At 47.5% G+C, this 27,121-nt stretch overlaps 1 protein-coding gene across 1 annotated transcript; it reads right to left on the reverse strand.

The window, feature by feature from the left end:
* Window positions 1-2,895: 2,895 nt before the first annotated feature.
* Lbp (lipopolysaccharide binding protein) lies at window positions 2,896-27,121 on the reverse strand. Its single transcript, XM_010640057.3, has 15 exons — window positions 26,953-27,121; window positions 25,305-25,419; window positions 24,116-24,247; window positions 21,513-21,668; window positions 20,919-20,982; window positions 16,756-16,819; window positions 14,809-14,900; window positions 14,278-14,454; window positions 12,585-12,644; window positions 11,241-11,408; window positions 9,995-10,062; window positions 9,475-9,517; window positions 7,305-7,368; window positions 6,440-6,516; window positions 2,896-3,274 (listed from the first exon to the last, which is right to left on the reverse strand). The coding sequence occupies exons 1-15, from the start codon at window positions 27,110-27,112 to the stop codon at window positions 3,230-3,232; spliced, it is 1,485 nt and encodes a 494-aa protein (XP_010638359.1). The 5' UTR covers window positions 27,113-27,121; the 3' UTR covers window positions 2,896-3,229.

A 27,121-nucleotide genomic window follows, 5' to 3' on the forward strand; every position in this document is an offset into this window, starting at 1 on the left:
TAAGGTTTTTTTTTTTTTTTTTTTGGTACTGGGGATCAAATTTAGGTCCTTGTGCTTCTGAGGCAGGCGGCAGCACTGAGCTAAATACCTGGCAAGACTCCTTTTTTAATAAAACAAAAGTTTAGAAATGGCTTAAAGGCCCATCAGTAGGATCGGTTAAATAAACTGATCTATCCTCACCAGCAGGGCCTATGCATCTTTAAATATGAATGAGGACATTCTGTTCTACATACACAAGTGCGGAATATTGTGTAGCTGTTTTAACTTTTATTAAAGCAATGCAGAGGTTTGCATGCTAATATGACAATATTTCCTGGAATTTTCCAGGAACAAAAGCAAAGTATATTAGCAGTACCAGTCACTGCCTGATTCCTTGTGGCCCAGTGTGACACCTATTTTTTTGATTTGCTTTGTTTCTTCTCCTGCCTTCTCTGTGTTCCTAGACATCCTGATTCCCCTCCTCACCTCACCCCTTGGTTCTACATCAACAAGTGTTCTCCTTTCCTTGTCCTCAGCCTTTCAGCTGACTCTGACCTTGCTGCTTGCATCGCTGGGACTCTTCTGAGCTGCTTACTTGAGTTACCATACTGACCACATTGGCACACTGGTGCACCCTCTCCTCACAGCCTCCCAGGATCCTGAGAAAGAAGAAATGCAGGTCTGGGGACTGAGTAGGTTCTGAGCCCTTGAATATCATCAGAAACATCAGAGATTCAATTTTCCAGGCTGTTTCTATAGCTCAGACCATCAGACAGAGCCATGGCAGTGGTGATGAAGGGTGAAAACTTCCCTACCTATGGCCTGTCTATCACCTCCCTCTGATTATTTGCTACTGAAGCCCTCCTGTGGTGAAAACTTCCCTACCTATGGCCTGTCTATCACCTCCCTCTGATTATTTGCTACTGAAGCCCAGGACCCAGGTTGGGGTGGGGAATGGAAGAGGCCGGGAGGTGACAGGGTTCTGATGAAGGGGTGGACTGTGCTTAATGGGCAGTGCAGCAGGACAGAGGGGAGGAGCACATACTAGCCAAGAGGATGCTCTGCAAAGTGGTGTCTTCATTTCCTGTGAGGATGAGATCTACAGGGCCTTGAGACGTGGTCTCTCCATGGTTCTTTGACTGCCTAGCATACTGGTCACTGGAATCAGAATTCCCTGCCAAGGCCAGTCCTTCCACACAGGTTGGATCTGTCCAGGATGCTTAGGAGCCTACCTGGACTTTAGGGTGTTGGCCTACTAGGGCATGTGAGAGCCAGCAGTGCTGTCCTGATTTATCCCAGCAGTAAGTGATGACTCTGTTAGCTTGATGCTGCTACACAGCGGTTATGTTTAGTGTCACGGGTGGAATCAGCTGAGGTGCACTTTGCACGGTGCTGGGAGTTTCCCAGGGGTGAGGCTCTGGTCACGATGGTGATGACTGACTTGCTCCTCACCAGTTCCATGCTGCCTTCTCTTCTCTAGTTCACTGCCCACTCCCATTGGACTTCTTGGGATCTTCCAAATAAACTATGCCAACTCTTGTCTTTGTCTCACGGCCTACTTCTGGGGAGCCCAAAGTAAAACAGGAGATGATTGCATCAGTCATTTATTAGGACCTGATTTATGCCCTACACACTCACAGAATCTTGGTAGGAACCTTTCAGGTCTGTCATCACCCTGCCTAGGAATAAGCTGTTATTCCCAGCCACATTCTCTGCGGCTTAGAGATGCTTGACTAGGGGCCCAAAGCAGGTAAGGTGGAAGCAAGACTGGCTCTTGTCACCATACCTGAGGCAGTGCTCTTAACAGCAAGGATGGGAGTGGGGTCTGTACTGACTCTGCTTCTCCCCATGATGAGTAAGCGACCATGCTCAGTAAGCACTCCCTTCTAATTAACTCTGAGTCCTCACTATAGCTAAGTAAAGCCATTGATGGGGCTGGGGATTTAGCTTAGTGGTTCTGGCGCCTGCCTCGCAAGTGCAAGGACAAGAGTTCGATCCCCAGTACCAAAATAAATAAATAAAGCCACTGACCTGCACTACCTAACAGAGTTACCACAACAGCCCTAGGATGTAGTTGCAATCACCATCACTCTTCTTTTACAGACAAGGTCCTTGAGGGGGAAGTGGCCTGCCTAAGGCCACATGGCTAATACTGGAGGGAGCCTGAGTCCTTCCCCCTCTACCAAAGGGATGGAGGATGGTGGTGGACAAGTGAACAGAGAGGAGAGAGACAGTGAAGCTACAGCTTACCCTGCCACCAGCTGGATGACAACATAGTCCCATCTCGGAACCCATTTCCACCGCACACAGGGTTAATGGGTCTGTTCCCTGTGAATGATCTGTTAGCAGCAGCTTTATCCATCTGCTCATCAACACATGCACGCACAAAAAAAGTCAACAGAGCCTTCTGGCTCCCAGCCCCTGGGGGCCTAACCACATAACTTGAAAATGACTCTTTATTAAGTCTGATCAAACACTCCTTGTTCAGTAATTAGAAATCATAGCCTTTCCCTCCAGCCGTGGGGCTCAAAATCAACAGTTGGATAAACTTTTTACTTGGGTCAGACCAAAACCCTTCTTGGATCCATTTCCAGCTAACTGACATCAGCTTCAATGATTCAGTGGGGAAAGCAGTGGGAGGCTGACTTTTGCATTTGGCTCCCAAGTCTGCAGCAAGTAAAATGTGATGAAGCAAGCGGACGTCAAAGGAGGCCTCTGATCTGAGACAGCACTATGCGCATCAGTGCCCGGAGTTAAGCTGAGTAGTGTGCAGAGGGCCCACAGCAGTGGCTGACAAAAAAGGGAAGTGTGGTCAAGGTCCAGCCCTGAAGACCACAGTTGGAGAGGCCCAGCCATAGACCCCCCAAATCCCAAAAGAAAGTGAGCTCTAAGGAGGTTCAGCCAGAACACCAGTGACTCCTTCACAAGTCATTCCACAAATATTTATTGAGGACCTACTAAGTGCTAGCACTTGGCCAGACATGGAGATCAAATAGCGAATAAAAACTACACGGCCTGCTCTTAAAGATGTCACAGGCCAGCTGGGGGAAGTGGTCCACGCAACAGCAGAGTGTGAAATATGAGGTCTGACTTCAGAGAGGGCTGGGTGCACCTGGTGAAGAGGAGTGTGGAGCAGGGGCCAGGCCGATCTTGCCCCCAGAGCTGTCCTTTGAGAATCTCCAGAGATGAGGAGCACATCTGGAATGTACAGATCAGCTGTGGCCTCTGAGACCCCTCTTTCTTCTTCCCTTCAAACTCTCATGTACTGGACGTTGGCACCCAGTAACAGGAAGTCCTAGGAAAAGCAAGACAATTCAAGATGGCAAAGAGCATCCTCTAATTAAAAAAGATGGACCTGTGATGTAAAGGGAGGCTTTGTCTTGGGTAATGCAAGCTTTGCCAGAAACCAGGTCAGTAGAAATCGCCATTATGCCCCTGTCCCCAAGATCTCCATAAAGCACAGTCCACGCCAGCTACCTTCTCCAGAACAACAATCTGTCATTTTCCAAGGTGAGGCTTTCTAGCAGGCCTCATAAATGTCCTTTGTGTCACCTAAATTTTTTCTCCTTGGCAAAGAACACAAAAGTGTGAGCTACTGGGTTTACTCCCCTGCACTGAAGCTTCCAACTGGCAGAGGGGCAGGAACTTGGAACTCAAGGGAAAGTCCGATTCTTTCCACAGCAACTGATCCACCTTGCTTTTGGAGGTCAGGCAAATGGATGGAGTTGACCTTAAAATTCTAATGAATGTGACAACATGTAATACATCTTCTAATCATTTCCTACATGCCAAACATTGAACTATAAGCTTTCATTATTGGCCTCTTGCCTTCTCTAAAACCAAGGAAGGTTTGGGCTTCAACTGTGTTTTACAAAGGAGAAAACTGAAGCCAATTGTGTGAAATGTCACTCAATCTTTGCTTTGAATAATAATTTGTCTGACTGCACTTATAAGCACTCAACAGTGGCTGACTCTTAAGTATCCCAAGGCCCCAAAGAGCACCAAGCTCTTATTTTTCAAACATAATAGCTGACCAGTGCTCCTGTGTTCCCACCTGTCCCCAGCCAGGTAGGTGACCCCCTTCCCAGTTTACTGGCAGGCTCTAAGTGGCACAGGCTTCTTGCTTCTCCATACTTTGGCTGTATTATATTAGGAGTTTGACCAAAGCCTCCGCGACTCATGTGGACACGTCAGATGGCATGTGGGCTAACACAGCCCCCTGCTGTAACAGAGACCCAAGTCCTGGTCTGTGAAGCCGCAGGGCCCTGATTGACATAACATCACAGCCGAGGACAGTGTGGCTCCGACTAAATTCCTTTCCCTGAATTGTGGCTCACCCCCACTGACCTGACGGGTTACTGGTTAATTAAGACCCAGTCTTGGTCTCCCTTTGTTCCTTCCACAGGAATGCTGTGTCCCTCTTTTTACGAGCTTTGCCTACGTTAACTGCTGTTATCAGATGCCTCACAAACTATCAGCAGATTTCTTACATACACCCTGCCCTATTTCTGTTCACGTTTGTGTAATCAATAATCACTGTAGGTCTTGGGTGCCTGGCATCTTTTGCTGCCAGCTTAGCTCAGACTATCTCAGATTTCCATTTTCTGTTTAAGACATTTCAGTGTCTTTCTTTCATCTTTCTTCATATCGTCGGCTCAAGGCCGGGATCCCCAATACAGCCATGTATTCCCTTTAACAGCTGTGATTTCCTGGGTGTGGGTGAGGCACAATGCAGCAGGTGCTGTGATGCTCACACCTCTGCCAGCCCAGTCATCTCTCCTGGAAGCTGCTGCTCAGGGAAGCTAAGCTGAAACTGGGGGCACAGATGGACCACAGAGCACTTGGTCAGAATGGTGGTCAGGATAGTGAAGAATCAGGCACATTTCTTGGTGTCAAATACTTCAGTCAATTATGGTCCACAGCTATTTATTGCTGGGATGTGGAAACTAGGTCATACAAGGGAACAAACCAAGGGTGATGCTTAGATAAAAACTGTGTGTGTGTGTGTGTGTGTGTGTGTGTGTGTAGGGGAAACAGCACACAACTAAAAGAGATGGATAAACTGGGGAGCACAAGCAATGGAAATGTTAAAAAACCAAAATATTAAGAAAAGCTTAGGGAGAAAAAAGACTCAAAAGAAGCACCTCAAAATGCAAACTGTACTTATTGTGTGTATGGGGTTATAGTACCTATTTAAATGAGGGGATGATAAACACATGATATAGGTCTTCCATTTCATAATTGCTGGGAATCACAATATTGATCATGCCCCAAGTATGCTGTAAGCTGTGCAGGCTATAAAGAGTTAAATCCTTCATTTGGTTTATTTATTTGTTTTTAAAATTGTTTGTACCAGGGATCGAACTCAGGACATTGCACTTGTGAGGCAGGTGGTGGCAATCCTAAGCTAAATCCCCTGCCTCAGTTGATTTATTTTAAGAAGTGAGACTAACTGATGCTACAGGATTTGTGGAAGTATCTCATGAGCACCATGGTAATGTGCAGGTTAGCCTGACCTTCCTGTTGACAGCCCTAGCTGAGATCAGAGAAATGGCCTATGAAGCTATGGGACTAAATCTGAGATAACAGAGTAGCTTGCACCCAAATTTCTTTCCCACATTCCAGTTGAAATCTTACTAGAAGGACAATATTCTAGTTATTACCGTATATTTTATCTATTCTGTTTCTAATTCAAGAGTGCTTTGTTTTTTTTCCTTGCAAGACTTGCCTGCATTAGTTTCTACAGAAACAGCATGAATACACATCTTCACATGTAGTGCTGCCCTTGCACACAGCTTGCCTTTACCCCAGTTTGATTACTTATAACAATGAATGGCTCAGACTGACCAATGCCTTTGCTAATTAAGCGGCATTGGCCATCCTGGCTCCCCAGTTTATCCATCTCTTTTAGTTTTGCCTTTTAGGTTTTTTTTCCTTCAGCCTTGCATCATACACTGAGCAGGAGACTGGAGCCTACTGCAGAGGGTTCCATTACATAATTAAGAAATAATTATTAAAACTTAACAATGGTGGACTGGGGATTTAGCAGCTGGTGCTGCTGCCTGCCTGGCAAGTGCAAGGTCCTGAGTTTGATCCCTGGGACCAAAACAAACAAACAAACAAACAAACTTAACAATGGCTTTCAGAACCTAACTCCTGCCTGGCAAGTGCAAGGTCCTGAGTTTGATCCCTGGGACCAAAACAAACAAACAAACAAACTTAACAATGGCTTTCAGAACCTAATCTGTTGGCAAGTTAGGACCTATTCCGATCTGGTCCAGGGCTTCACCAAATTTCTCCTGTCCCAGTAGAGGTGCCACTTCTACGGGACATATGATGGCTTGGTGGGTATTGCAACTCCTGGAGCAGGCTGCCACAGCTGCAGCTGGCCTGGGTCCCACCCACTGAGTTACAGCCTCCAAACCTCTGACTCCCGCCCACGTGCCCTGAACCCACTGACCTTGTGGATCTGAAGAGCAAGGTCGTAGAGCTGAATACTCTTTAGCAGAGGTAGGGGGAAGCCTTGGGCCAGCTTCTCTGCAGGTTGACAGCATTGAGAGAGATATGTTAATAAACTGCAACTATAGACACATTTTTACGAAATAATTTTGGTCTTGTAAACTCTATGCACAGCATATTCCCACTAAGGACTATGATTCTTATTACATTTTATGGATTAGGAAACTGAAGCACAGAGTAGTCAAGTAACTTGTCACACAAGTAATTTGGATCACACAGCTAGAAAGTGGCAGAACTGAGATTGAGCCTAGGAAGGCTGGCAAGGGAGTCTAAGCCATGAGCCACGGTGCCCTACAGAGGACATAGCAGATATGGCACAGGAACACACATGGTGAGGAGCAAGTGGGTTCTGCCCTCTGCCCTCCGCCCTGCATTGCTCTCTGTTGCAGCAAAATAGAGCAACATATTGTGGGCCTTTATACTTATTTTGTGCTTAAGTAGTCAGGCAGTTGACTGGGAAATGTGAATTCAAGGCGGCTGCCCTGTGCTCTCAGTAATAACTCTGTCCTCAGTCTTTCCCCTGTGCTTCAGGGTGTGAGGGGCACTTGTACAAGTCTCTTTTTCCCCTTATGAGGACATCGCTGTGCCCCAAGCACTATCTCAGCTTCCTGCCCCCACTAGAGCCCCAGAGGACCAAGAAGCCAATTTAAGCAACTCATCTCATGGAGAGGCCACTGGAGCTCAGGAAGGTGACTTGTCCAAGGCCACACAGCCATCAACAGAGCCCTGGTTCCCAACTGTAAGTCAAACTCTTTCCCAAACAGTAGCATTCACGTTTGATTTGGAAAATCCATGTTGATTTTTACCATTGATTTCTGGGTAGAGAGTGTTGAGCATGAAGTACTTGAGGACGCTTTCCAGCAGCTCCACCTGGTGGAGAAAAAGAGATATGCACTGTGATTATACAGGTCACCTTGACCGCTAATAAACAGCCGCACAACCACCTCGGGCTAGTGGTTCTGTCCCTGCTGGCTTGGCAAAGTCTTTAAAAGAGCAGATTGTAGATGGATACTGATATCTTGCTACTGCTTAAAATTAAATAGTAATTTGAGGTACACATTAATATGGAAGCAAATGAGTAGAATTTTTTTTGAAAGGCTACCTGCCTAGTTGTCTTCCTTTAGGAAGACCATCAAGGTTCAACTTAGCCTTTAGCCTTGTTTTTAGCATTTAATGTTTTTAAACAGTGAAATGTTTTTCTGATTATTTGTGTAGTTTTTAAAAATTAAGTGAACAAAATGGGCATCTCTACAAAAATTGTGAAACACTTTTACAACCTATTATACTCCAGGCAAAGGGCTCAGAGCTGTTCTCATGTGTCTGACTCACTCTCACAACAAACCACAGAGAATTGTTTTCCTTTTTCTTGGGGTTCCAGAAATTGACTGAACCCAGGGTTTTGTGTATGCTGGGCAAGCACTCTAGCACTGAGCTACATTCCAGCCCTTTAAAAATTCTTATTTTGAGGCAGGGTCTTGCTATATAGCCCCCCGCCAGCTAGCCCTGAAATTCTGATCTTCCTGTCTCAGCCTGCCCAGTAGCTGAGACTATAAGTGGTACCACCACGCCTGGCTATGAAGTTGATATTAATGGTCTCATTTCACAGAGAAGGAAACTGAGGCCTTCAGAACAAAAGTGATTTAGAGATTGAACAGCAGGATCAGGATTTGAATCTGGTATTTTCTGAGTGGAAAGGTGCTGTTTTTCCTGTTTCACATGCATGACTGCAAATCTGCCTATGTTTTGTTTTGTTTGACGGGACATTTTTACAGGACATGCCCAGATCCATTAGGGTCCCAGTATTCATCTCACTGCAAGGTGTCATTCTTGGGGGCCCGTGGGTGATGTCCCTCCACACAGAAGGTGGGAGGAAGCACTCAGAGGAGGACATCATCATGAATGGTGAAGGGGCTCAAAGTGTATTATCTTTCCTGGGAGAGGCAGCTGCCACCACCCCATCTTCTGCCTTTCCAGAAAGGTCTTCTTTCATGTTTCAACTCACCCTGATCTTTCCATTCTTTTTCCTCCTTTCATACGGGGCCATCAACTTCATCACTTTTTCCTCCTTATGGGAACCACTCCGTGGTTTGGCTTTCCTGACATTCAATTCCTCTTGTTTCCATAACACAGACCCTCTCTCCCCCTGGAATCCTCCTTTCCAACCTTAGTGCCCAAGTTTTGGGTAGCTGACTGCAAATCCTGGCTCCACAAGTGTACATGAACTGCATGGTTGGCTCCTGGTATTATTCAACCTCCAGTCACAGTTTGTGACTTAAGAATGGGCCCCTAGCTGGGTGTGGTGGCACATGCCTATACTGTCAGCACTCTGGGGATCTGAGGTAGAAGTTAAAGTTCAAGCCCAGCCTGGGAAATTCACATGATTCTGTCTCAAGGGGAAAAAGGGCTGGGGATGCAGCTCAGGATGAAGGCCCTGGTTTCAATTTAATTCCCAGTGCTGCAACAAACAAACAAACAGGTACCCAACCAAGAGTGAGAGTTAGCACAGCGAATTTTTTCATTTTGCATTTTTTTCTTCAAATAGTGAAATTATAAGAAACTCTGGGGTTTGCCACAGAGCCTTCCTGAGGATGAAGCCAAAACACATGATGATGAAATGGAGAAAGATTCTGGGAATACTAATTTGAGCACCTGGACCTAGCTATGCTTGAAATTTTTAACATTAGTTTTTTTATGTTGTTTTTAAGTTATATGACCCTATGAATTCTTCCTCTGTGCTTAAGACAATTGAGTTGGCTGTCTTTTCTTGCAATTAAAAGAATTATGTATAATAGACAAGTTACTCAAAGCCCTATTCTCTGTGTTCTTGATCCACTCTATACTTCCCTGGGACAGAGAGGAGACCTGCTCTTTCCTTTTTCTATTTCCTATTATTGGAGCCAGAGCCATTGCTTAGGAAACACTCTAAATTAATAGTAATCTTAACCATGTCAGAAAATGAAAACAAGCAAAACTTACGTTGAATACCCCTACTTTGGATTCTTTCAGTTCCACATGTAACCTAAAAAGAATCAGAGAAGATTCGTAGCTGTGGGCATTATACCCCTGGGAAGGGTGAGCAAAGAGGGGCTCCATAGGAAGGAGAAGGCCCTGGCATGAGAAGGAGGGGTAGAGCAGGGGTTAAAGATGATTAGATGACAAAGCCACAACACAGCAATATTAGGAAGACTGGCACAGGGAAGGCAAGGAGTACAAAAGACTTCAGTCTTCATTTCAGGTAGTTAATACTGATGCCCCAAATTCATAGATTAAGGAAAAGCAGTACTAATAAATCATTTAGAAGTTTGAAACTTGGTGGGTGGGTGTGGCAGGCCAGTGGGGCAATAGGATTGGGTCAATTGGAGTGACATTCCCAAATAGTGATCCTAACATTGAGGGTCACCTCAAACCTCCACCTCAACCCCAACTTCAGAAAATCAGCTATGGTGTCCAGATGGTGCCCAGCAGGCACCCCAGTGTGGGCAGGAAGCTGACTTACTTTCCAGGGTCCAGGATACCAGTGATCCTGCTGGTGTTGAAGGTCAGCGTGGCAGAGACATTCGTGGTCTGGAAAAGCCGGTAGAAGGAAAGAGGTGTAAATGATAGAGGTTGTCAGGACCGGGAGGAGCTGTCTGCTCTCAACAAATGACTCAGCGAGATGAAGCAGGAAATTCCCCAGTAGACTGTAGACTCTCAGAGGACTCATTGTAGGTACTCAGTAAATGTCTAAACTCGGACTTGAACATTTTTATTTGAAATTGCTGACTCTGCTGGTAGTTAAATTTTGAACAGACTACCAAGAAAAGACATAGACATAGTACCTACCTCTGGAGAACTTTAAAGAAAATCATTAGTAGCTATCTCAGATTCAGCTCTAGTCAAAATAATAATAAAATATATTTTATTTAAAAATACATGAACAATAAAAACAAATTTGATAACAAAATTCCTCTGAGAGGAATGACCCTGTTTCAGAGATTTGACTTGCTGAGTTTCAAGCATAAAACAAAAAAGCAAATTTCTTTATCCACTGAGCAGGGACCCTGAGGACTTAGAATCCATTTTCTATTAGAGTCTATCAAGAAAGAAAGAAGAAAAGCACTCATTATTGAATGTGGAGGCAATTTCATCCAAGAAATTGGTTATACAAGTGACAGAAATGTGAGAAAAAAATACTTGGTGAAGCTCCACCCCTGACTATAGGGACAGAGGGTGTGGTTGGGATAGTGAGAGCCACCTTGGAGGACACATAGTCCCTGCAAAGTCTTTTGCCCAAGGAAAAGCAAGAAGAAAAATATTCCAGCCTCTTGACTTCCTCCAACCTACAGTCTCCTGACTCTGCCCCCAAGTGGTGGACATAACTGGAAGTCAGAGTGCAAGGGAGGCTGGGAAATGTAGTCTTTAGGGTCAGCTACAGATACAGAGCAGAGACAAACACGACAAAGACCCACATATCCTCCTGCCCCCAATAGCCCAGAGGAAGACACATACATTAAATAAATAAATCTGCAATAGCTACATATTGAATACCCTGGTAATAACCCCTATGAACAAAAAAAATGGGGAGCTGCAACAATAACAACAAAATGGCAAAAAGTAAGATAAATTGGGGCTAAGGACAATAAAAAAGGGGTTCTTTGGGGAAGTAATATATCAGTTGCTACCCAAAGGAATTAGTGAAGTAGTGAGTGGGGAGAAAAGCATGCAGAGAAAGGAACAGCCTTTGCAAAGGCTCTGAGCCTTACCACATCAAGCCGGAAGACAGGCTTCCTGACAGAGTTGGGCAGGAGTACAAAGCCCTCAATCTCCATCTGGGAGGTTACAGACAGATTCCCAGGACTCAGTTGCAAGAGTGGGGCAGAGATCACTCCTCCCTGGAGCTCCAAGTTCATTTTGGGGTACAGCCTGGCTATCTAGGGACCAAAGTAAGAGATTATGTCAAGACAAGAAAATAAGTAAGACTGCAGTGTCTTAAAGTCACATAAAGATGGGAAGACTTTATGGTTGATTTTATTCCCCACAAAATGCTCTGTGCCTTTTTTTCTTAACAGCACACTTGACATCCTTCTGTGTAGACAGAGTCTCAGCCATGTGGTTCATGGTTGCCTGGCATTCTGTTGTACCAGAATCAACTGATCCAGCCCTACAGGGCATGAAGTTGTTCCCAAGGTTTGCCCGTTACTTTGACCACTCCCAGAGTGCCCTTGGCTATTACTTTCAGGAGAACATTTCTAGGGGTGGAGTTTCTGGGTCAAGGGGTAGAGCTTTAAGGAAGCTTTTGGCAAGTTTTTGTTTTGTTTTCAGTACCAGGATTGAACTCAGGACCTTGTGCTTGCAAGGCAGGCACAGCACTACTAAGCTAAATCCCCAGCCCAGTTTTGCTTTGTTTTTAAGACAGGATCTTGCTATGTAGTTAAGGCTGTCCTTGAGCTTACTATTGTGAGTAAGCTCTTTATTTGTCAGTATATCTATATATCCCCCAGATACCCGCGCGGGGGGAGGTGTACAAAATAGTATATAATATGCCTCCTTAGTGTAAAAATGTGGAAAGGTGTAGCACATTTGCTATATACTATGTCTATTTCTGTATCTACCTAGACTGTCAAAGAAGGATGCACACAATCTGATACTACTGGAAGACTCGAGATGGGAACTGGGTGTCAGGGAACTGAAGGGATCAGGAGAATTTCCATTCTACAATCTTTTATATCATTTAAATAGTGAACTATGAGAATTTCTTTTCCCTTCAAAGAATAATTTTTAAAGCACCTTCAGCATGCCTAGTCCCTAGTAAGTCTCCTATCACTGTTAGACATTATTAACTGGGTTGTTCTTTATTGAACATTCTTTAGGATTCTTATCACCAAAAAACATTTTTAAAGCACTGGACAACTTGAATGGCTCCATAAGACATGGCCCTCAGGCCTCTGCTCCTTGGGCTTTGAAGGGAGCTTGAGGCCTGCGGCTCCCTGGCCTCCCTGCTGGCCTTCTGCCTCTCAGTCAAGCAGAGAGCGACACAGAAGCAGTGGAGAAAGCTCGGAAGTCTGCAGCACTCGGTCTGTGCTAGTGGAGAGCTAAGGGCGCCTTACCCGGGGGGCGAAGGCTCGAAAGGAGCTGGTGGTCAGTCGGAAGGGAGAATCAGATGGAATCTGCAATAGAGACATAAAGACTTTTTAGGGAGCAGAAGTTAGAAGAGAGTGGGGCAGGCGAGGGATGTCTAGTTGAAGATGGTAATTTCTCACTGAGAGCAGGTACTTTCGTGGCGAGGAGATGCCTGCTCTGCATTCACCCCAGGCGAAGCACACAAGTCTCCTGAGGCTTGGTTGGGGTGACACGTGTGTCTCACACAAGGGTGTTTGAGGGTGAGATTCGTAAACTCAAAGAACTGGCGTAGGCTCCTGGCTGTGTCACTATGCGACCTTAGGTCCGTTTTCATCTCCTCAGCCTCTTCTACAAAACTGGATTATAATAGTCCCACCCCCCTTCAGCCAGGGCCTGACACAGTGCAGCAGGTGGGTGTGTGAGAATGCATCAAGACAGCAGAGGTAAAAGCGTGGAGGGGGCGCTCCCAGAGGAAGGCAGTGAGGGCCTTCTCAGAACAGAAAAGGGCAACATGGCTCTGTTAGTTCCTAGGTATGCATGTATAGCTCTAGCACGGCTCTGTAACATGGATTATACCCATCCAGGCTACAATATGTTAGCGTGTCATGATTTAAGGGAAACAAAGACACAAAAATTGTATAAAAGGCAAAATTCCACCATGACTGGAACTGAGCATTTCCAGTGTTAGTCTACTGAGCCAGTGCAGGCACAGATGAAGTTGCTTCCTAAAAAAAAAAACAGAGAGAGACAGAGAGATGATGACCCATCTCTGCATGTGGGTGTGGGTGTGAGAGAGAAAGAGAGAGAGAGAGAGAGAGAGAGATCATCTGCAGGACAAAGACCCATCCGTTTGCCACATGGTCTCTGGTTAATACCACATGGATCACACTGTGTCCCCATCATCCTGACACTGTTTACGAAACCCCAATTTTTATGAAGTGCTATAAGAAGCAGCCTTTTGAACCCCAGAAATACTAAAGAAATGACATACACTAAAGATACAAATGCCCCATACACAAAGCCCCATTGCAGGCAGTTGTTTTACTTTTTTTGGTACCGGGGATCGAACTTGGGCCCTTGTGCTTGTGAGGCAGGTGGTGGAACCACTGAGCCAAATCCCTGGTCCCAGATAGTTGTTTTAGAGATGAGTGTTAGGAAGACTTTGCCTCTTCCTTTCACTATGAAACACTAAGTCATGCGTCCTTTTCACTTTGGCTCCAAGGATGCTCCCAGACAGTTTTGTGATATTTAAAATATCAGTTTATGGGTCCTGTGGCTTCATAATTGTACTTTCCTTTTTGCGTAGCCTGTATTTCCTTCTCTTTGTAATTTTATAGATTTATTATCTTGCCTCATTCACTAAAATATTTTTTAATAAGCCTCCACAAATCAAGATAAGAGGAAACACAATTGAGAAAAACAGATCTAAACTAAGAGACAAGTAAAACACAGACAAGCAAACTGCAAAGTCTTCCACGGTTGTTATTCAGGAAAAAGAACTTGGGCTTTAAGCTTGTTGGCAGTAATAAAAGGGAAGCTGTGCCAACTTCTTTCTTTCTTGATGTTAATTTTTTTTTCTTAGCTCAAGTTACTTTTTTACTGAGGTAAATAAGGGTGTGAAGGAACCATGGAAGGATCAGTTACACTGTCACAGGAGAGCCCTATTTTGCCCAACCTCACCAGGTCGTCTGTGATGGAGAAGTTCATGTACCCGGCCTGGTAGTAAACCAGGCTGGCTGTGTTGAAGACGTAATCAGAGATGGCAAAGTAGACCATTTGGCTGTGATCTTCCGGAAGGCTCAAGACCGGAGGAAGAAGAGCAACCGGGGAGCGGTGATTATGATGGAAAATTTCTCCCTGGAGAGAGAAGTAGGATCCAGTTGAACTTTTCAAAATTCGTCGCAGGGCTGGGGTGGCCCCCGAGCAGCTGGTGGAGGGCGCTGGCTGGAGACAGCCTGAAATGCTGCCCCTCGAGAGATTTCTGTGGAACGGAGTGTCTCTCGCTGTTTGAAGTCCTGGAGGTGGTAGACACCCGCCCCATCTGGAGGCTCTGGGAACGCTCCTTCTTCTCCTCTGTATCGCCCTGTCCTCGACACAGCGGGAACCACGGGGAGATGAGGACAGATCTCAAGTTCTGGGACAGAAGGCTCAGGAGTACACTGACCCTGCCCTGGCCCTGGACCCTCCCGGGCCACACTCCAGAGCCCTCACCTTAAACAGCACATCCAGTATCTGCACTGTTGCCCGAGGGGCTTCCGTGAAACTGTAGTCAACATCCAAGAAGTTGTCGATCTCTGCTGTGACTGCGAACCAGGAAAGGGACAAGATTAGGGGCCAGACATGGTGTTTGGCTGATGGAGAAGGAGCAAGAGCTCTGGCTGACCCACACTGCCTAAGGACCCTCACCCAGACCAGGCCCAGGAGAACTGCTTCTCCTGCTCCTCTGGGAGATTAACAGTGGTGGGGGTGCTAGGCTCAGCCTGGGCCTCAGCAGTTTTCACACACACACACACACACACACACACACACACACACACACACTCTCTCTCTCTCTCTCTCTCTCTCTCTCTCTCCCTCTCTCTCTCTCAGGAGGAGCCAGGTCTGGCAGCCTGAGGCTTCACAACTGCAGCTCCTCTTGGAGCTTCATGATGAGCCAAATAACCAGAATGGCCAGGCAAGTCCCAGAGCCTGGGTACTGCCCTCCAATGCTGTAGGCTGGCGAATGTGCAGGTCCTTACATAATGGGCTGGCTGGGCCAGCCTGGGCCTCAGGTGAAGGGGCTGTCAATACTGCATGGAGGCCTGGGTGCCTCACACAATGTCTCAGACAGGCGCTGTCCCTCCGTACTATGTGTGCGTCCTGCATCCAAGGATACCACTTGTAAATGGTCACTCTGCAGGCCCATTCCTATGTATAGGCAAAGGAGGAAATACGAGCTGCTTCCGGCATCCCTGCAGGCAATAGCAAAGGATGCAAGACCCAAAATGTCCCTTAGCTGGTGCTATTGAATAAGACACACCCACAGGCTGGAATACTACACAGCTATGAACCAATGAGATTTGTGCCCAACACCATTCCAGACAACTCTTTGGCAGGACCTACAATACATCACATCCACCTTCAGTTTCACTCCTGGGCCTAAATCCAAAGACATGAGCCACTGGTACTGGAATATTCACAGTGGCACAACTCAGAATGGTGTAAAGTGGAAACAACCAAAAAGGCCTTCCATGGTGGAACGATGCTGGTGGACGGACATCCACTAGGTGCACAGCACAGCAAGGAGAATGAATGGATATTGTGATTGGCCTTGTGTTTTAAAGATGAACAAGTTGCCCTTGAGGCCAGGTTGTGGCTGAAGGGGACCCAAAGAGGTTCTGGAAGGTGATCATGTTCTGCTTTGAACTGGGAGCTGGTTCCATCCACAGGCTCAGTGTGAAAAATTCCTTAAGCTACATAATTACTAGTGTACTTATTTGAGTACATTTCTCTATGAATGTTCTTCAATAAAAAGTTTTCTAAAATGACTTCACTTAAAGTGTGTTAATCTAGAAGGCTGCCCAAGATATATAAATTTAAAAAGAATTGCCCCGTGTGGTGGCTCACACCTGTAATCTCAGCACTCAGGAGGCTGAGGCAGGAGGCTCACCAAGAGTTTGAGGTCAGCCTGGGCTACATAGTGAGTTCAAGGCCAGCCCGAACTACAAAGTGAAACTCTGTCTCAAGAAAACAAACCCAAACAAAACCCCAAATAAATAAATAAAAAGAATCACAGGCAAAACAATATGTGTACTAATAGATATATATATATTCACAATTATAGATATATTCATGTGTAAAAATAGTATATACAAGAATGGATAGCCACATGCTTATGTAGATTTATATTTGTACATGCAAAGGAAATATATACCTCAAACAGAATTTACTTCCTGGAAAGTTGGGGAGAAAAAAGATTGTTGTGCTGGAGATTGAACCCAGGGCCTCATATATGCCAGGCAAATATTCTATCATGAAACTACATTCCCAGCCTAGAAAAATGGATTTTCAAATTGTTACTTTCTATTTGTCTCTGTCACTCAATGTTTCACAATGTATGTATACGCTGCCATAAAAATTAATGGAACTAAAGTGTCCCTGGGTGGGTGGGCACCTTACCTGGCAGGGTTTGGAGATAAGGTTGTAGGTCGGAGGTCACTGATTTCTGGACCATTTCACAAATCTGGTGAAAAAATGGGAAGAAAAAGGCTGAGCGAGCGTCTCAGCTTCCGTCTGGCACTCTGATCATCGCTTTAGGGACATTTCACCTGTTGCCTCAGTGACCACTGATCCTACAAGTATTTACAAGTGCTGATCACATGCCGGGCACCAAGGACAGACACGAATTTTTTAAAAAGGCCCCTGTGTGGACTCCAATTAGACTTTCAAAGTCTATGCCGACACTGGGCACCTGAGCTAGGTGAAGGGACGCAGCCTGGAGACAATGCAGGAAACTACACCATCAAAGACATTTTCTTTGGGAGGCTCTGGCCTCTCAGAAATCACAGATCAACAGCAGAACTAAATAGTAACGAGGAATAGTCACACACCTGAGTGCGTAGGAAAAACACGATTCATGTCGGACTCTAAACAGTGTGCTCCACTCCCTCCGGTGCCCACGGAGGACTGAATGGTCACATCTGCAAGCCACTTACACACACTTATTGCTACCTGCTCAGCTATGCGCTTCTTGGCAGAAGGAAAGACATGTTTCCAAACCGGCTTGCTCTGTTTGCTATTGAGACCACTTGGATTATTTATTTTGTAAACCCAGGAAATATGACTGAGAAAAGAGGTGTTTCTAAGAAAATCAAAGATAAATACCCTGGAAAGGTGAGAAGCTAAAAAAAAAAAAAAAAAAGGAATTAAATTTGGATGAGACAACAGACAAGCTCACGAGGAAACAATTATAAAGATCTAGAAGTCTTCTACACGAGGGTGGCTTTGCAAGTGGCTCTAAATTCTCCTTGTGGTGGCTCAGTGCTATAGGTAAGAGAGCCAGGTGCAGTGCCCGAGGGCTGTTTCTGAAGAGCAGTTCAGCGTCCTGTGGCAAAGGCGGCAAATGAATGTGCATTTCCTTTATCTTAAAACATTTGGGGCAGCATGTACGTATTTTCTTTGTTCCCGTGTGTCTGAGAGAGCCTTCAGTTTCACTTTTTAATTAATCAGTTATGGCTGGTTGCAGCAACTCCACATACACAACGGGGGTGGGGGCGCTGGCCTGGGTGGGATTGCAAGTGGCTTCTCAGAAGAGGCGACACTTTAATTAAGGACAATCTGAAGGGTGAGTAGGCATCAGTCAGGTGCCAGGTGGTGGGAAAGGTGGTGCCAGGACGGGGCAGGTGAGGGCCCACATCTTTACCTCCCTCTGCAGCTGCCCCACGTTCTGGGAGAGGAGGTTGGCAGTGAGGAGCTGCCGGAGAGCAAAGAAAGAGCTGGGAAGGAGCCTTCTTGGAGGATCACTAGGAAATCCCTCTCGGCCTCACCTAGGACCATCCTTCTTGCTCTTCCTTCAGACAACAGACCACCCCAAAGTGCCTAACTCCTTCAGGAACTGAAGAGTCAGGGGACATGGGAGACTCGGTCCCAGATGTACAGTAGGGTCTCCTGGGGAGGTGGGGGCAGGGTTTGTGAAGGGTGCAGAGTTGAACCAGGAGGAGGTCAAATCCTGCTCCCCACTGGTTGCGTGACCTTGGCAGAAGCTCTGCTTTGTGGGTCTCTTCCACAGGGCACAATGGCAAGGCCAAAGGCTTCCCAGGGCTTGGTGGGAGCAGGAAAACCACAGTAAGCATTTATCCCCAGAGAGTAGATACCCTTAGGTCTCTGGCTCAGAAACTACAGCCCACCCTGAGTGAGGATTAGAAAGGTCCGGGACCAGGCTTTTGGGAGGGAGCCTAGGAGAAGGAGACCCTGGACACTCACAGGGTCTGACATGGGAGATGAGGGGGTGGCAAAGCTGGCTGGGGAAGTAGGTCCTGGAACACAGACCCACAACAGTTCCCAAAGCCCTGCTACTGTATTTTTCTCAAGAACTCGAGCAGGTTTTCAACAGGACAGCCCAGAACTGATGTCAGCCTGGCACCCCAATGCCATGGGATCCCAGAGCTCCCTCTCAGGACCCGTATGTAGAAATTCTTATGGGTTTCCCTGAGATTTGGACAGCATAAAAAGACCTAGACAGCATGTTATGTTTCGCGTCTAGATATCCCCCCAAAGCCTCATGTGGATGAGGTGGGACTTTTTCAAAGGTGGCTGAATCTGGAATGTGTGATGCTGGGGTTAAGGGCGTGTGATTACTAAACCACTGCATGTGAGCAGTTAGTCTGGCACCGCCCTAATCCCAGTAGCCAGAATAAGATCAAAGGGGCAGAAAGATGCTGGTAACCCCTTGTTACCTTTGCATCCTGTGCGTGCTGTGTTGTTCCACTCTGCCGTGCCTGTTTGTCATCCCTGCCTTGGAGTCGGCTGATTATGGACTGAAACCTCTACCTGTAAGCCAAATAAACACCTTCCCCTCTAACTTCTGGCATTGGGTATTTTGTCTCAGCCATGCAAGAAAAGTAACTAATATACAGCAAGAAGAGCTTGCTATCATGGCTTTCCTCACGATAGGCTGCCCTGCTTCCTCCAGGGTGTTCTTCTATCTTGCTTTTTCCTCTTTTACTCAGTCTAAGCTCGCTCTGCAGAGCCAGTTTCTCCCTCACTCTTCACTTTTACTTTTTCACTGCTTTTTGCTTACTTTGTTCAATTCTTTCCTTGAGACAAAAAGGGCCTGGAATCTGACTCCAGAAGGAGAAGCGAGCAGCCCAGAGCCTGGTAATGCTTAATTGGCAAGCCACTTTTAGAAGGAGCTACCCAGTGACATTTTGGCATAGGCAGGAGATTCCAGGAACAGGACCAGGTGTGGGCAAGATCTCTGACTCTCCCAAGATATCCGGCCCCTCCAAGATCTTTGGCACAAGAGGCTGTACACCCTCTTATTGAGAAGGGCTTTCTCTGGGCTGGCCTTTCACAGCCAGGTGACACCAGGCAAGTTACCCCACTCCTCGGAGCCTCCCTTGTTAGATGTGCAGCATGGTACCTGCTTCAAAGGTTGAAGTCTAGGTTAGCGGGGCTGTGACTGCAAAGGGCTTGGCTCACCGATCCTGGCCAAAGCCATCATTTTATAAATAAGAATAGTTATGCAGTGATATGTTCTTCATTAATTATATTAATTCACCAAAGCAATAATTCTTTTTCTTTTTTTTTTTTTTTGAGACAGGGTCTCACTATGTAGTTCAGGCTGGTCTTGAACTCATTATGGCACCCAGGCTGGTCTCGAATTTATGGCAATTCTCCTGCCTCAGCCTCCCGAGTGCTGGGACTACAGGTGTGCACCATTACACGCAGCTACCAGAGCAATAATTCTTACAGTACTTTTTTTACTACTGTGATGATTAATTATAATGTTTTACTATTGTTATATAATACTAATCATCATTATCACCATAATAGAAATAGGAGTTTAAATCAACACAACAATATGGCAAGTAGGAAGCTAGCATATTTCTCAAATTATCTTAGATCTCAGAACAAGAACCACAGCTTGCTACAGGGTGTGGGGTCTGCATGCGAATCCTTCTTCCACCACGAGGGGGCGCTCAAACCCAGAATAGAGTTTTGGGGGGGAGAGAGGGAGAGTGTGTGTGTGCGTGTGCGTGTGCGTGTGTGTGTGTGTCCTCTTCTTCCATCACTGTTTCCCTCTCCACATAGACTGATTACATCACAGCTCTGTAATAGTTCAGAAATGGGATTTGGGGGTGAAGAACGTTGGGAGAAACTGGAAATTAGTATGATAATAGTTTGTTTCAGTTTGAGCTGTATGTGGCTATATACAGTTTCTGCCTCCCAATGGAAGGCAAGTGCTTACCGGCTTGCTCAGCTTCCACCCGGATCTGATGCTTGCAGAAGTGATCTGCCTGGCTTCTGCAGTGCCTGAGTGGTGACTTCCTTTCATGTTTTGAGAATGCAGAGCAGTGTGGGGGCTCAGTTAGGGTTAGGGTTAGGGTTAGCATAGCCTAGCAAGGGGGTGGGTGGAGTCTCTGTCTTGCCCCCAACACTGTTTTTCCGTCAGCTAAACATCTAAGTGCTTTCTCTCTATTTGGATGGACTTGGAGTTTGATTTGTCCTCCCGGGGCTGTGATCTAAGTACATCCAAACCCGTCCCCAAGACCCCTTGGCAGGAGGGCTGTGAGGACTTCCCCCTGGCCTTGCCTGGCCCAGCAGGTTCCTGGCCATCTTACCTTGCTCTCCAACACTCTTCGGAATCTGGACTGAATCTGGTCATGGAAGAGTTTCACCAGCCACCTGGTTAGGAAGACAGTTGCTGTCTACTGCTGGACACGGGAATAGTGGGGGGAGGCAGGCCTGTCCCAGGCCCTGGAGACCTGCACACCCACCCATAAACCTGCTTCCCAGCCACCTGGTGTACACTGATTAATTCAGTGAACTTGGGGGAAGGGGCTCAGTAACCCACGTTGTTCTCACAAAAGGAACTGAGACACACAGAGATGGAACGACTTGACCATGGACTTGCACAGTTTTTACAAACTTTCCCGCAGCCAAAAACCTTTATGTTTCTCTAAAAGGCAGCTTTTATCTGCCGGACAAAGGTAGATTTTTTACTTATTTACTTCCTATAGGATGGCATACTCATACTCCTGGCTTGAATCTGCATGTGTTCCCTCCAACAGGGCCCCCAGGGAATGATCTCCAAGTGCCTGTGGAGGGCTCATGCACCCTTCCTGGTTCCTTACCCTTAGCAGAGCCAGGCAGAAGCCTGGATGGGCCCAGGCTGCACCCAGTGATCCAGTGGCAGTGTCCCCCTGATGGCTTACCCCAACCCCCCTGACAGGTCCACCTCCACTCTCCGGATGTAGCTGTTGCAGCTGGAGGCAGTGACCGTGGGCCTCCCCGAGGGCTCGCTGCCCAACAGGAGGTTGACAGTAATGGTGATATCCTCGACCTGCAGGTCAAAAGAGCCTCGTGGTTTCCTGGAGAAGATTGGAGAAGGTTAGAAAGTTTAATGCCTACCTCAAAATAAGAGTGACTAGCAAAAAAGAGGCTTAACAAGCAAAACAAGATTGAATAACAAAAGCTCTAGGAAGCCTGGGGCGAGTATTTAAAGTCAGGGATGGGCACAGGGATATCCAGTGCTATCCAAGCCTCATAAACCATAAAGGCAATGGCTGATAAACTTGCATGGATAGAAAATTAAAATTTTCGGGAACAAAAAACGCAGTATGCGACGTACAAAAAGTGCACCATGAGACGGCCCAAGAGCTGATTTTCTTTCTATACAAAAAACAAATAATAAGGAAAAGACAAAATCCAAAAGAAAGTTTACAAAACAGAGCTATGGATAGCAAGTTCAATGATAAATAAGGGTATGAAAAATTGTGGAAAAGAGCCTAACAATCCTGCCAGTTTTCGTCTACAAGACGGATGAAACTTTTGAAGTGTTTGTGCTCAGGGTTGGTGAAGATATGGGAAACAGACGCTCCAGATATGGTGGTTGGGGAGACCACACTGGTAGTGCTTTTGTGAAACACCGACCAGTGCACCTATTCTCACTGCAACGAGCGTCTCTTTGGCCTGACAATTTGACCTCTCAGCCTTTATCTGAGCTCTTTTTGCGCAGATATATGTGTGAGGACAACTCACTCACCCATCATGGCTAATCTGAAAAGGTGAAAAATCAACCCCCAAAGGTCTATTAGTCGTAGCAGGTTGTGGACATCTCTGCTATGCAGCCTTTAAGAAACAGCGAGGCAGAATGGGCCGCATTCCTATAGTGAGGCCAAGCTCATCCATCTGAGAAACAAAGCCCTCTTTGTTTACAGTGTGCACTTCAGTGTGGCTGAACCTCGAGAGTATGCTAAGCAGAAGAAGACAGCAGGTCACACATCACACCCCTCAGGTGATACACCCGGAGCAGGTAGATCCTGGAGAGAGTGCAGGTTAGAAATCGCCCGGGGCTGAGGCAGGGACATGGAAATAACTGTCTCATGGAGTTTTTTCCTGGGGTGATGAAATGCTTTTGTGCTGGCTCCAGGTGGTGGTCACACAAGAGTATGAGGGGGCCAGACTGTACATTTTTAAACGGCCAATATTAGGTCAGGTGAGTTGCATCTCAATCAAAATGCACCTAAGAAAGTAACATATGAAACAACGAGGCAACTCTTCATATGCTCACATAAAGAGATGATTAAAATAATTCAGGGACCAAAGCCAGGGCAGAAGAGTGTGGCGTGCAATTCTTTCATGGCAATAGAATGAATAGGTGCAGGGGTGACATCCTCCTGAGCGTTTCCCAAAGCAGCAGTAGATACAGAATGTGAGCCACATGGGTCATTTAAAACTTTCCAGTAGCCACTTAAAAAGACCAAAAGAAAGAGGCAAAACTAATTTTAATAATATCATTACAGCATGTCATCAATGAAACTTGTGTTCTGTTTTATAATACACCTTCAAGTCTGGTGTTTCCCACTTAAAGCAGACTAAAGTTTGTCCTGGGTACTTTTCAATACCTGTGGCTGGTGGCTACTATGCTGGGCAACATGATCTATAGCATGAAAAACATGCTGTGGTCACCTGGCTGGGACCAGCTGGCCCTTCCGCCCCGGGCTCAGTTGAGTCCTCCCCACATCCGTGTGTTGAAAGCCTTAACCCCAGAATGTCAATCTGACTGTGTTTGGAGGTGACGAAGTTAGAAGAATTCATCAGGTGGGGCCCTAGTCCCGTCTGACTGGTGTCCCGGTGTGAGGATATTAAGACACAGGCAGAGACACGGGCCCTGAGACCACAGGAGACTGTGTGAGGGCACAGCGAGCAGCTGCCATCTGTAAGCCAAGGAGAGGCCTCGGAAGAACCAGGCCTTTGGACACCTTGGTCACAGACTTTCAGCTCCAGAATGGGGAACATTTCTGTTCCAGCCCCAGGCATGTTCGATGTAGCGGTCCCAGCAAGTTTGCGAGGGCCAAGAACTGTCTGAGCGCAGGAGGGCAGGGCCCTCAGGCTGCCCTGACTGGTGGCTGAGGAGGAAGGGGTCACAGGGCTGAGCCAGAGTGACTCAGAGGGGTCTCCCGCTGTCTCCCAGCATCCACTGGAAACTCCCAGCTGCAGCTCATCAAGCTGCCCTCCTTTCCTTCCTGCCTCCCTCCTCCCTGCCCTTAGGGAACTTCCCAGGTGAAGCAGCTGCCCTGGAATTCTTGCTTGGGGTCTGCTTCCCCCGGAAGCCACACCGCCCCCAAGAGAAGCAAGTGTGTTCCCATGGGAGATGAGGAAGTAGAGACTGAGGCCTCCTCCACCAGCCAGGCCTCAGACCCTGGCCCACTTCTGTGTCCATCATGTGGCCTTTGTGATGAGCTAGGAGGGACCTTCGAAGGATGGATGAGGGCCAGGGCGAGGACTTGAGGGCCTGGGAGCAGAGCCAACTTACATGAACCTGTTCAACTTCACCTTCCACTGGCCATGGACGTGGATGGAGGAGTCCGAGATGGAGAGACTCAGGCCGTGGCTGGGCAGTGGCTTCAGCGCAGAGCCGCGCAGCTGACAGCTGCGGATGTCTAGGCTGCGAGGAGAGACGCGCTGAGAGAGGCATCTGGCCAGGGCCTGGACCTCAGCAGGGACCTCACTTCTGCCTTTGCACCCCTCAGCCTGCAAAGGGACCCTGGACCAGTCGGAAGAGGCAGCCCACTCCCCCGCTTACCCACACCTGTGCAGGCATGGGTCACAGGGCTGCACTGAGCGTGTCACACCTCTTACATCACTCAGACATCACCCAGAGCTCAGGACTATTCTTTCCTTTTCACAGAGGGAAAACAGACCCTGAGGAAGGGACACAATCGGTCACAGCCACACAGGCACGGTGAGACTGCATGAGTCCCAGGTCCTGGCTGGCACGGGAGGGCCTTTGCAGCTCCTTCCGGAAGCCTCAGTACCCCGGGAGGGGTGTTAGATTCAAGGAAGCCTGAGGCAGCCTCAGAGAGACAGGAAGGGTGGGCGGTGTGGGGGGAGTTGTCCGTGGGAAAGAAAGTCTGATTCCGTCATGTAACAGGTGCTCAGTTAGATGTTTGCTGACAAACTGAGCAAAAGAGGAAGAAATAAATGAAGCAAGCAGCGAGCAGGAAGGGCAGGACAAGCTGTGGGTCTGATTGCCTTCCTCCGCAGTCCACCCTTCAATGAGCAATTCATTCATTTTTTTTTAAAAAAGCATGAGCTGCTTCTGTGCAGCGATCCCCTAGGACTCAGCTGAAACGCCATCTCCCCCGGAAGCCTTCACTGGCTCCCATCTACAGGCTTCAAGGTTAAGCTCTGTCTTCCCTCCCAGGTTATGCGCAGTGGCCAGACTGAATCCTGTGTTACCACTCTGAAGGAGAAGGTAGTGTCAACCCCGCAGGCAGATAAGGAAACCGAAGCTCAGGCCACACAACCAGCGCGTCCTTATTAATGTTGTCCATCATCAGCGGAGGATCTCATTTCCACCCTAATTGCCTTCTGAAGGTCCTTGGGGAGCTTCCTACAGTCTGCTCCAAAGAGCTCCCTGAGCCCAGCCTGGGGTTTCATCAGCCTCCCTCTCCAGCCCCCTCCCCAGTCACCCCTGAACCCCAGAAAAGGCAGAGTGCTACCTGTGGAACTCATAGCTCCCACGGCCAACATGTTTTATCTTGAAGTCCCCATCCAAGTTGGGCAGCATGATCTCCTGCAGCTCTCTCTGCAGAACCAACAGCCCCTCCTGGGCCGCTGTGGACAGGGAAAAGTTGGGGGTCAGTTTAGTCTGCCTGCCTCCCTTCCCTCCTCTGATGCCTTCCATGGCTCCCACTTTCCCTAGAGAGAGAAGCCAACTTCCTTATTAGCACTAATTATAGTTCCATTTATTAAGCCTCTCTGGGTGCCGGGTGGCATGAGAAACCACCGGGCTGTCCCTGCATTCCACGAGGTTTTACATTTGTGCCCAGTTTACACCTACAGGAAGACTTGGCCACCTTTGCCAACACCTCTACAGGGAAGGAGTGCTGTGCCCCTGGATGCATAGTCTTCTTTTCTGTCCTCCCTGGCATCTGGCCTGCCGTGAGGGGACTGGAAGGATTCTAAGGCCAGAATCCTGGCTTTGACATTTTTTTAGCTGAGTGACTTTAAACCAATCTCCAGACTTCACTTTCTCCACTTGCTAAAAAGCAAGGAGGATTCTTTCCTCTTTGGAGCAGCAGGTGGGTTAAGGGGCATCACAACTGTCAAGCAAAACGGCCCCAGGAAAATAGCAACTGCTTGTAGCTTGAGCTTGGTGTGCAGCAGGCACTCAACAAGTACCTACTAGAGCACAGCAGGACTTGTGTTACTAAAGATACAGAAGACTGCAATGCCCGGATTTAGAAGACTGGTGAAACACGGTCCACTTGCGCAGTGGAAAGCAATAAAAGACAAACCCTCCCGATTCAGAATTTCCATACAAACAGTAGTTCGCGGGTCCCACTGTTTGTACTATGAGGGACCCAGGGTTCTGTCCCCAGCAGGGCTGAATACACAGACGACTGGGGCCTCCCCTTTACCTCTCCCCACTGGTTACCTTCAGTCTAGCACATGCATGTGCTGCGGCCCTGGCCTGGGCTGCTACCCGGTCCCTGGCCAATTGCTACCCTCTTGTCCACCTTCCTTTCTCTTGGAAGCTTTCCCTGATTCCCTTTTGTCCCTAACCACCCTGGGCTCCTAATAACCTCACCTGATCAAGAGAATGACCCTCCCACTCCCCATCTAGCAACTAATGCAACTCAGGCTCCGCCGATGTGACTTGGACAGCACAATGCTGAGGCTTTATGTCAGCACCTTTAAAAATGATAGCCCTACTTCTACCTGCTCTTTTAAGCTGGGGAATAGTGTACCATAAATCTATCTGTAAAGGTTTGCCAAGCAGTTTAAGAACTGCTACGTGCCTGCCTGACCCCAGCCCAGCCCAGTGCCCTGTAGAGGGCTCCAACTGCCCCAGCCGGTAACTGCCATTCTGACTCTGAGCTCTAAGGGATGTGCTTTCAGGGTCTACCTCTCCCCGCAGCCTTTCCTGGATTCATCTCCCACATGAACTGCTGAGCCCTAGTCTTTGTCCCCATCCGCCAGTGGGAATGCAGCTAATAGAAGTGTAATGTGCCTGAGTCATACAGCTGGGGTGGCCAGAATCCCAGCCAGAGCCGCCACACCCAGAAGGCTGTCCCGCGGGAGTGAGTGGCTGCCCCTGTCCCCGCTATGCCCTGAGTAGCCGGTGCCAACAGCGTGGCTTCTTACCATAGGCCAGGCCCTTGTCAGTGATCCTGGCCACCAGGCCTGGGTTGGCGCCCAGAACCCCTGGGGTGGATGTGAGCAGCAACCCCAGCAGTAGGGACAACAGGGACCCGGGCAAGGCCCCCATCCTGGGTTCTCGGTGGGTGGCAGGACCGTCACACATGGGCTGGCC

This window comes from Fukomys damarensis, unplaced genomic scaffold (assembly GCF_012274545.1).
Source record: "Fukomys damarensis isolate Sample0158 unplaced genomic scaffold, DMR_v1.0_HiC HiC_scaffold_22, whole genome shotgun sequence".
Lineage (NCBI taxonomy): Eukaryota > Metazoa > Chordata > Mammalia > Rodentia > Bathyergidae > Fukomys > Fukomys damarensis.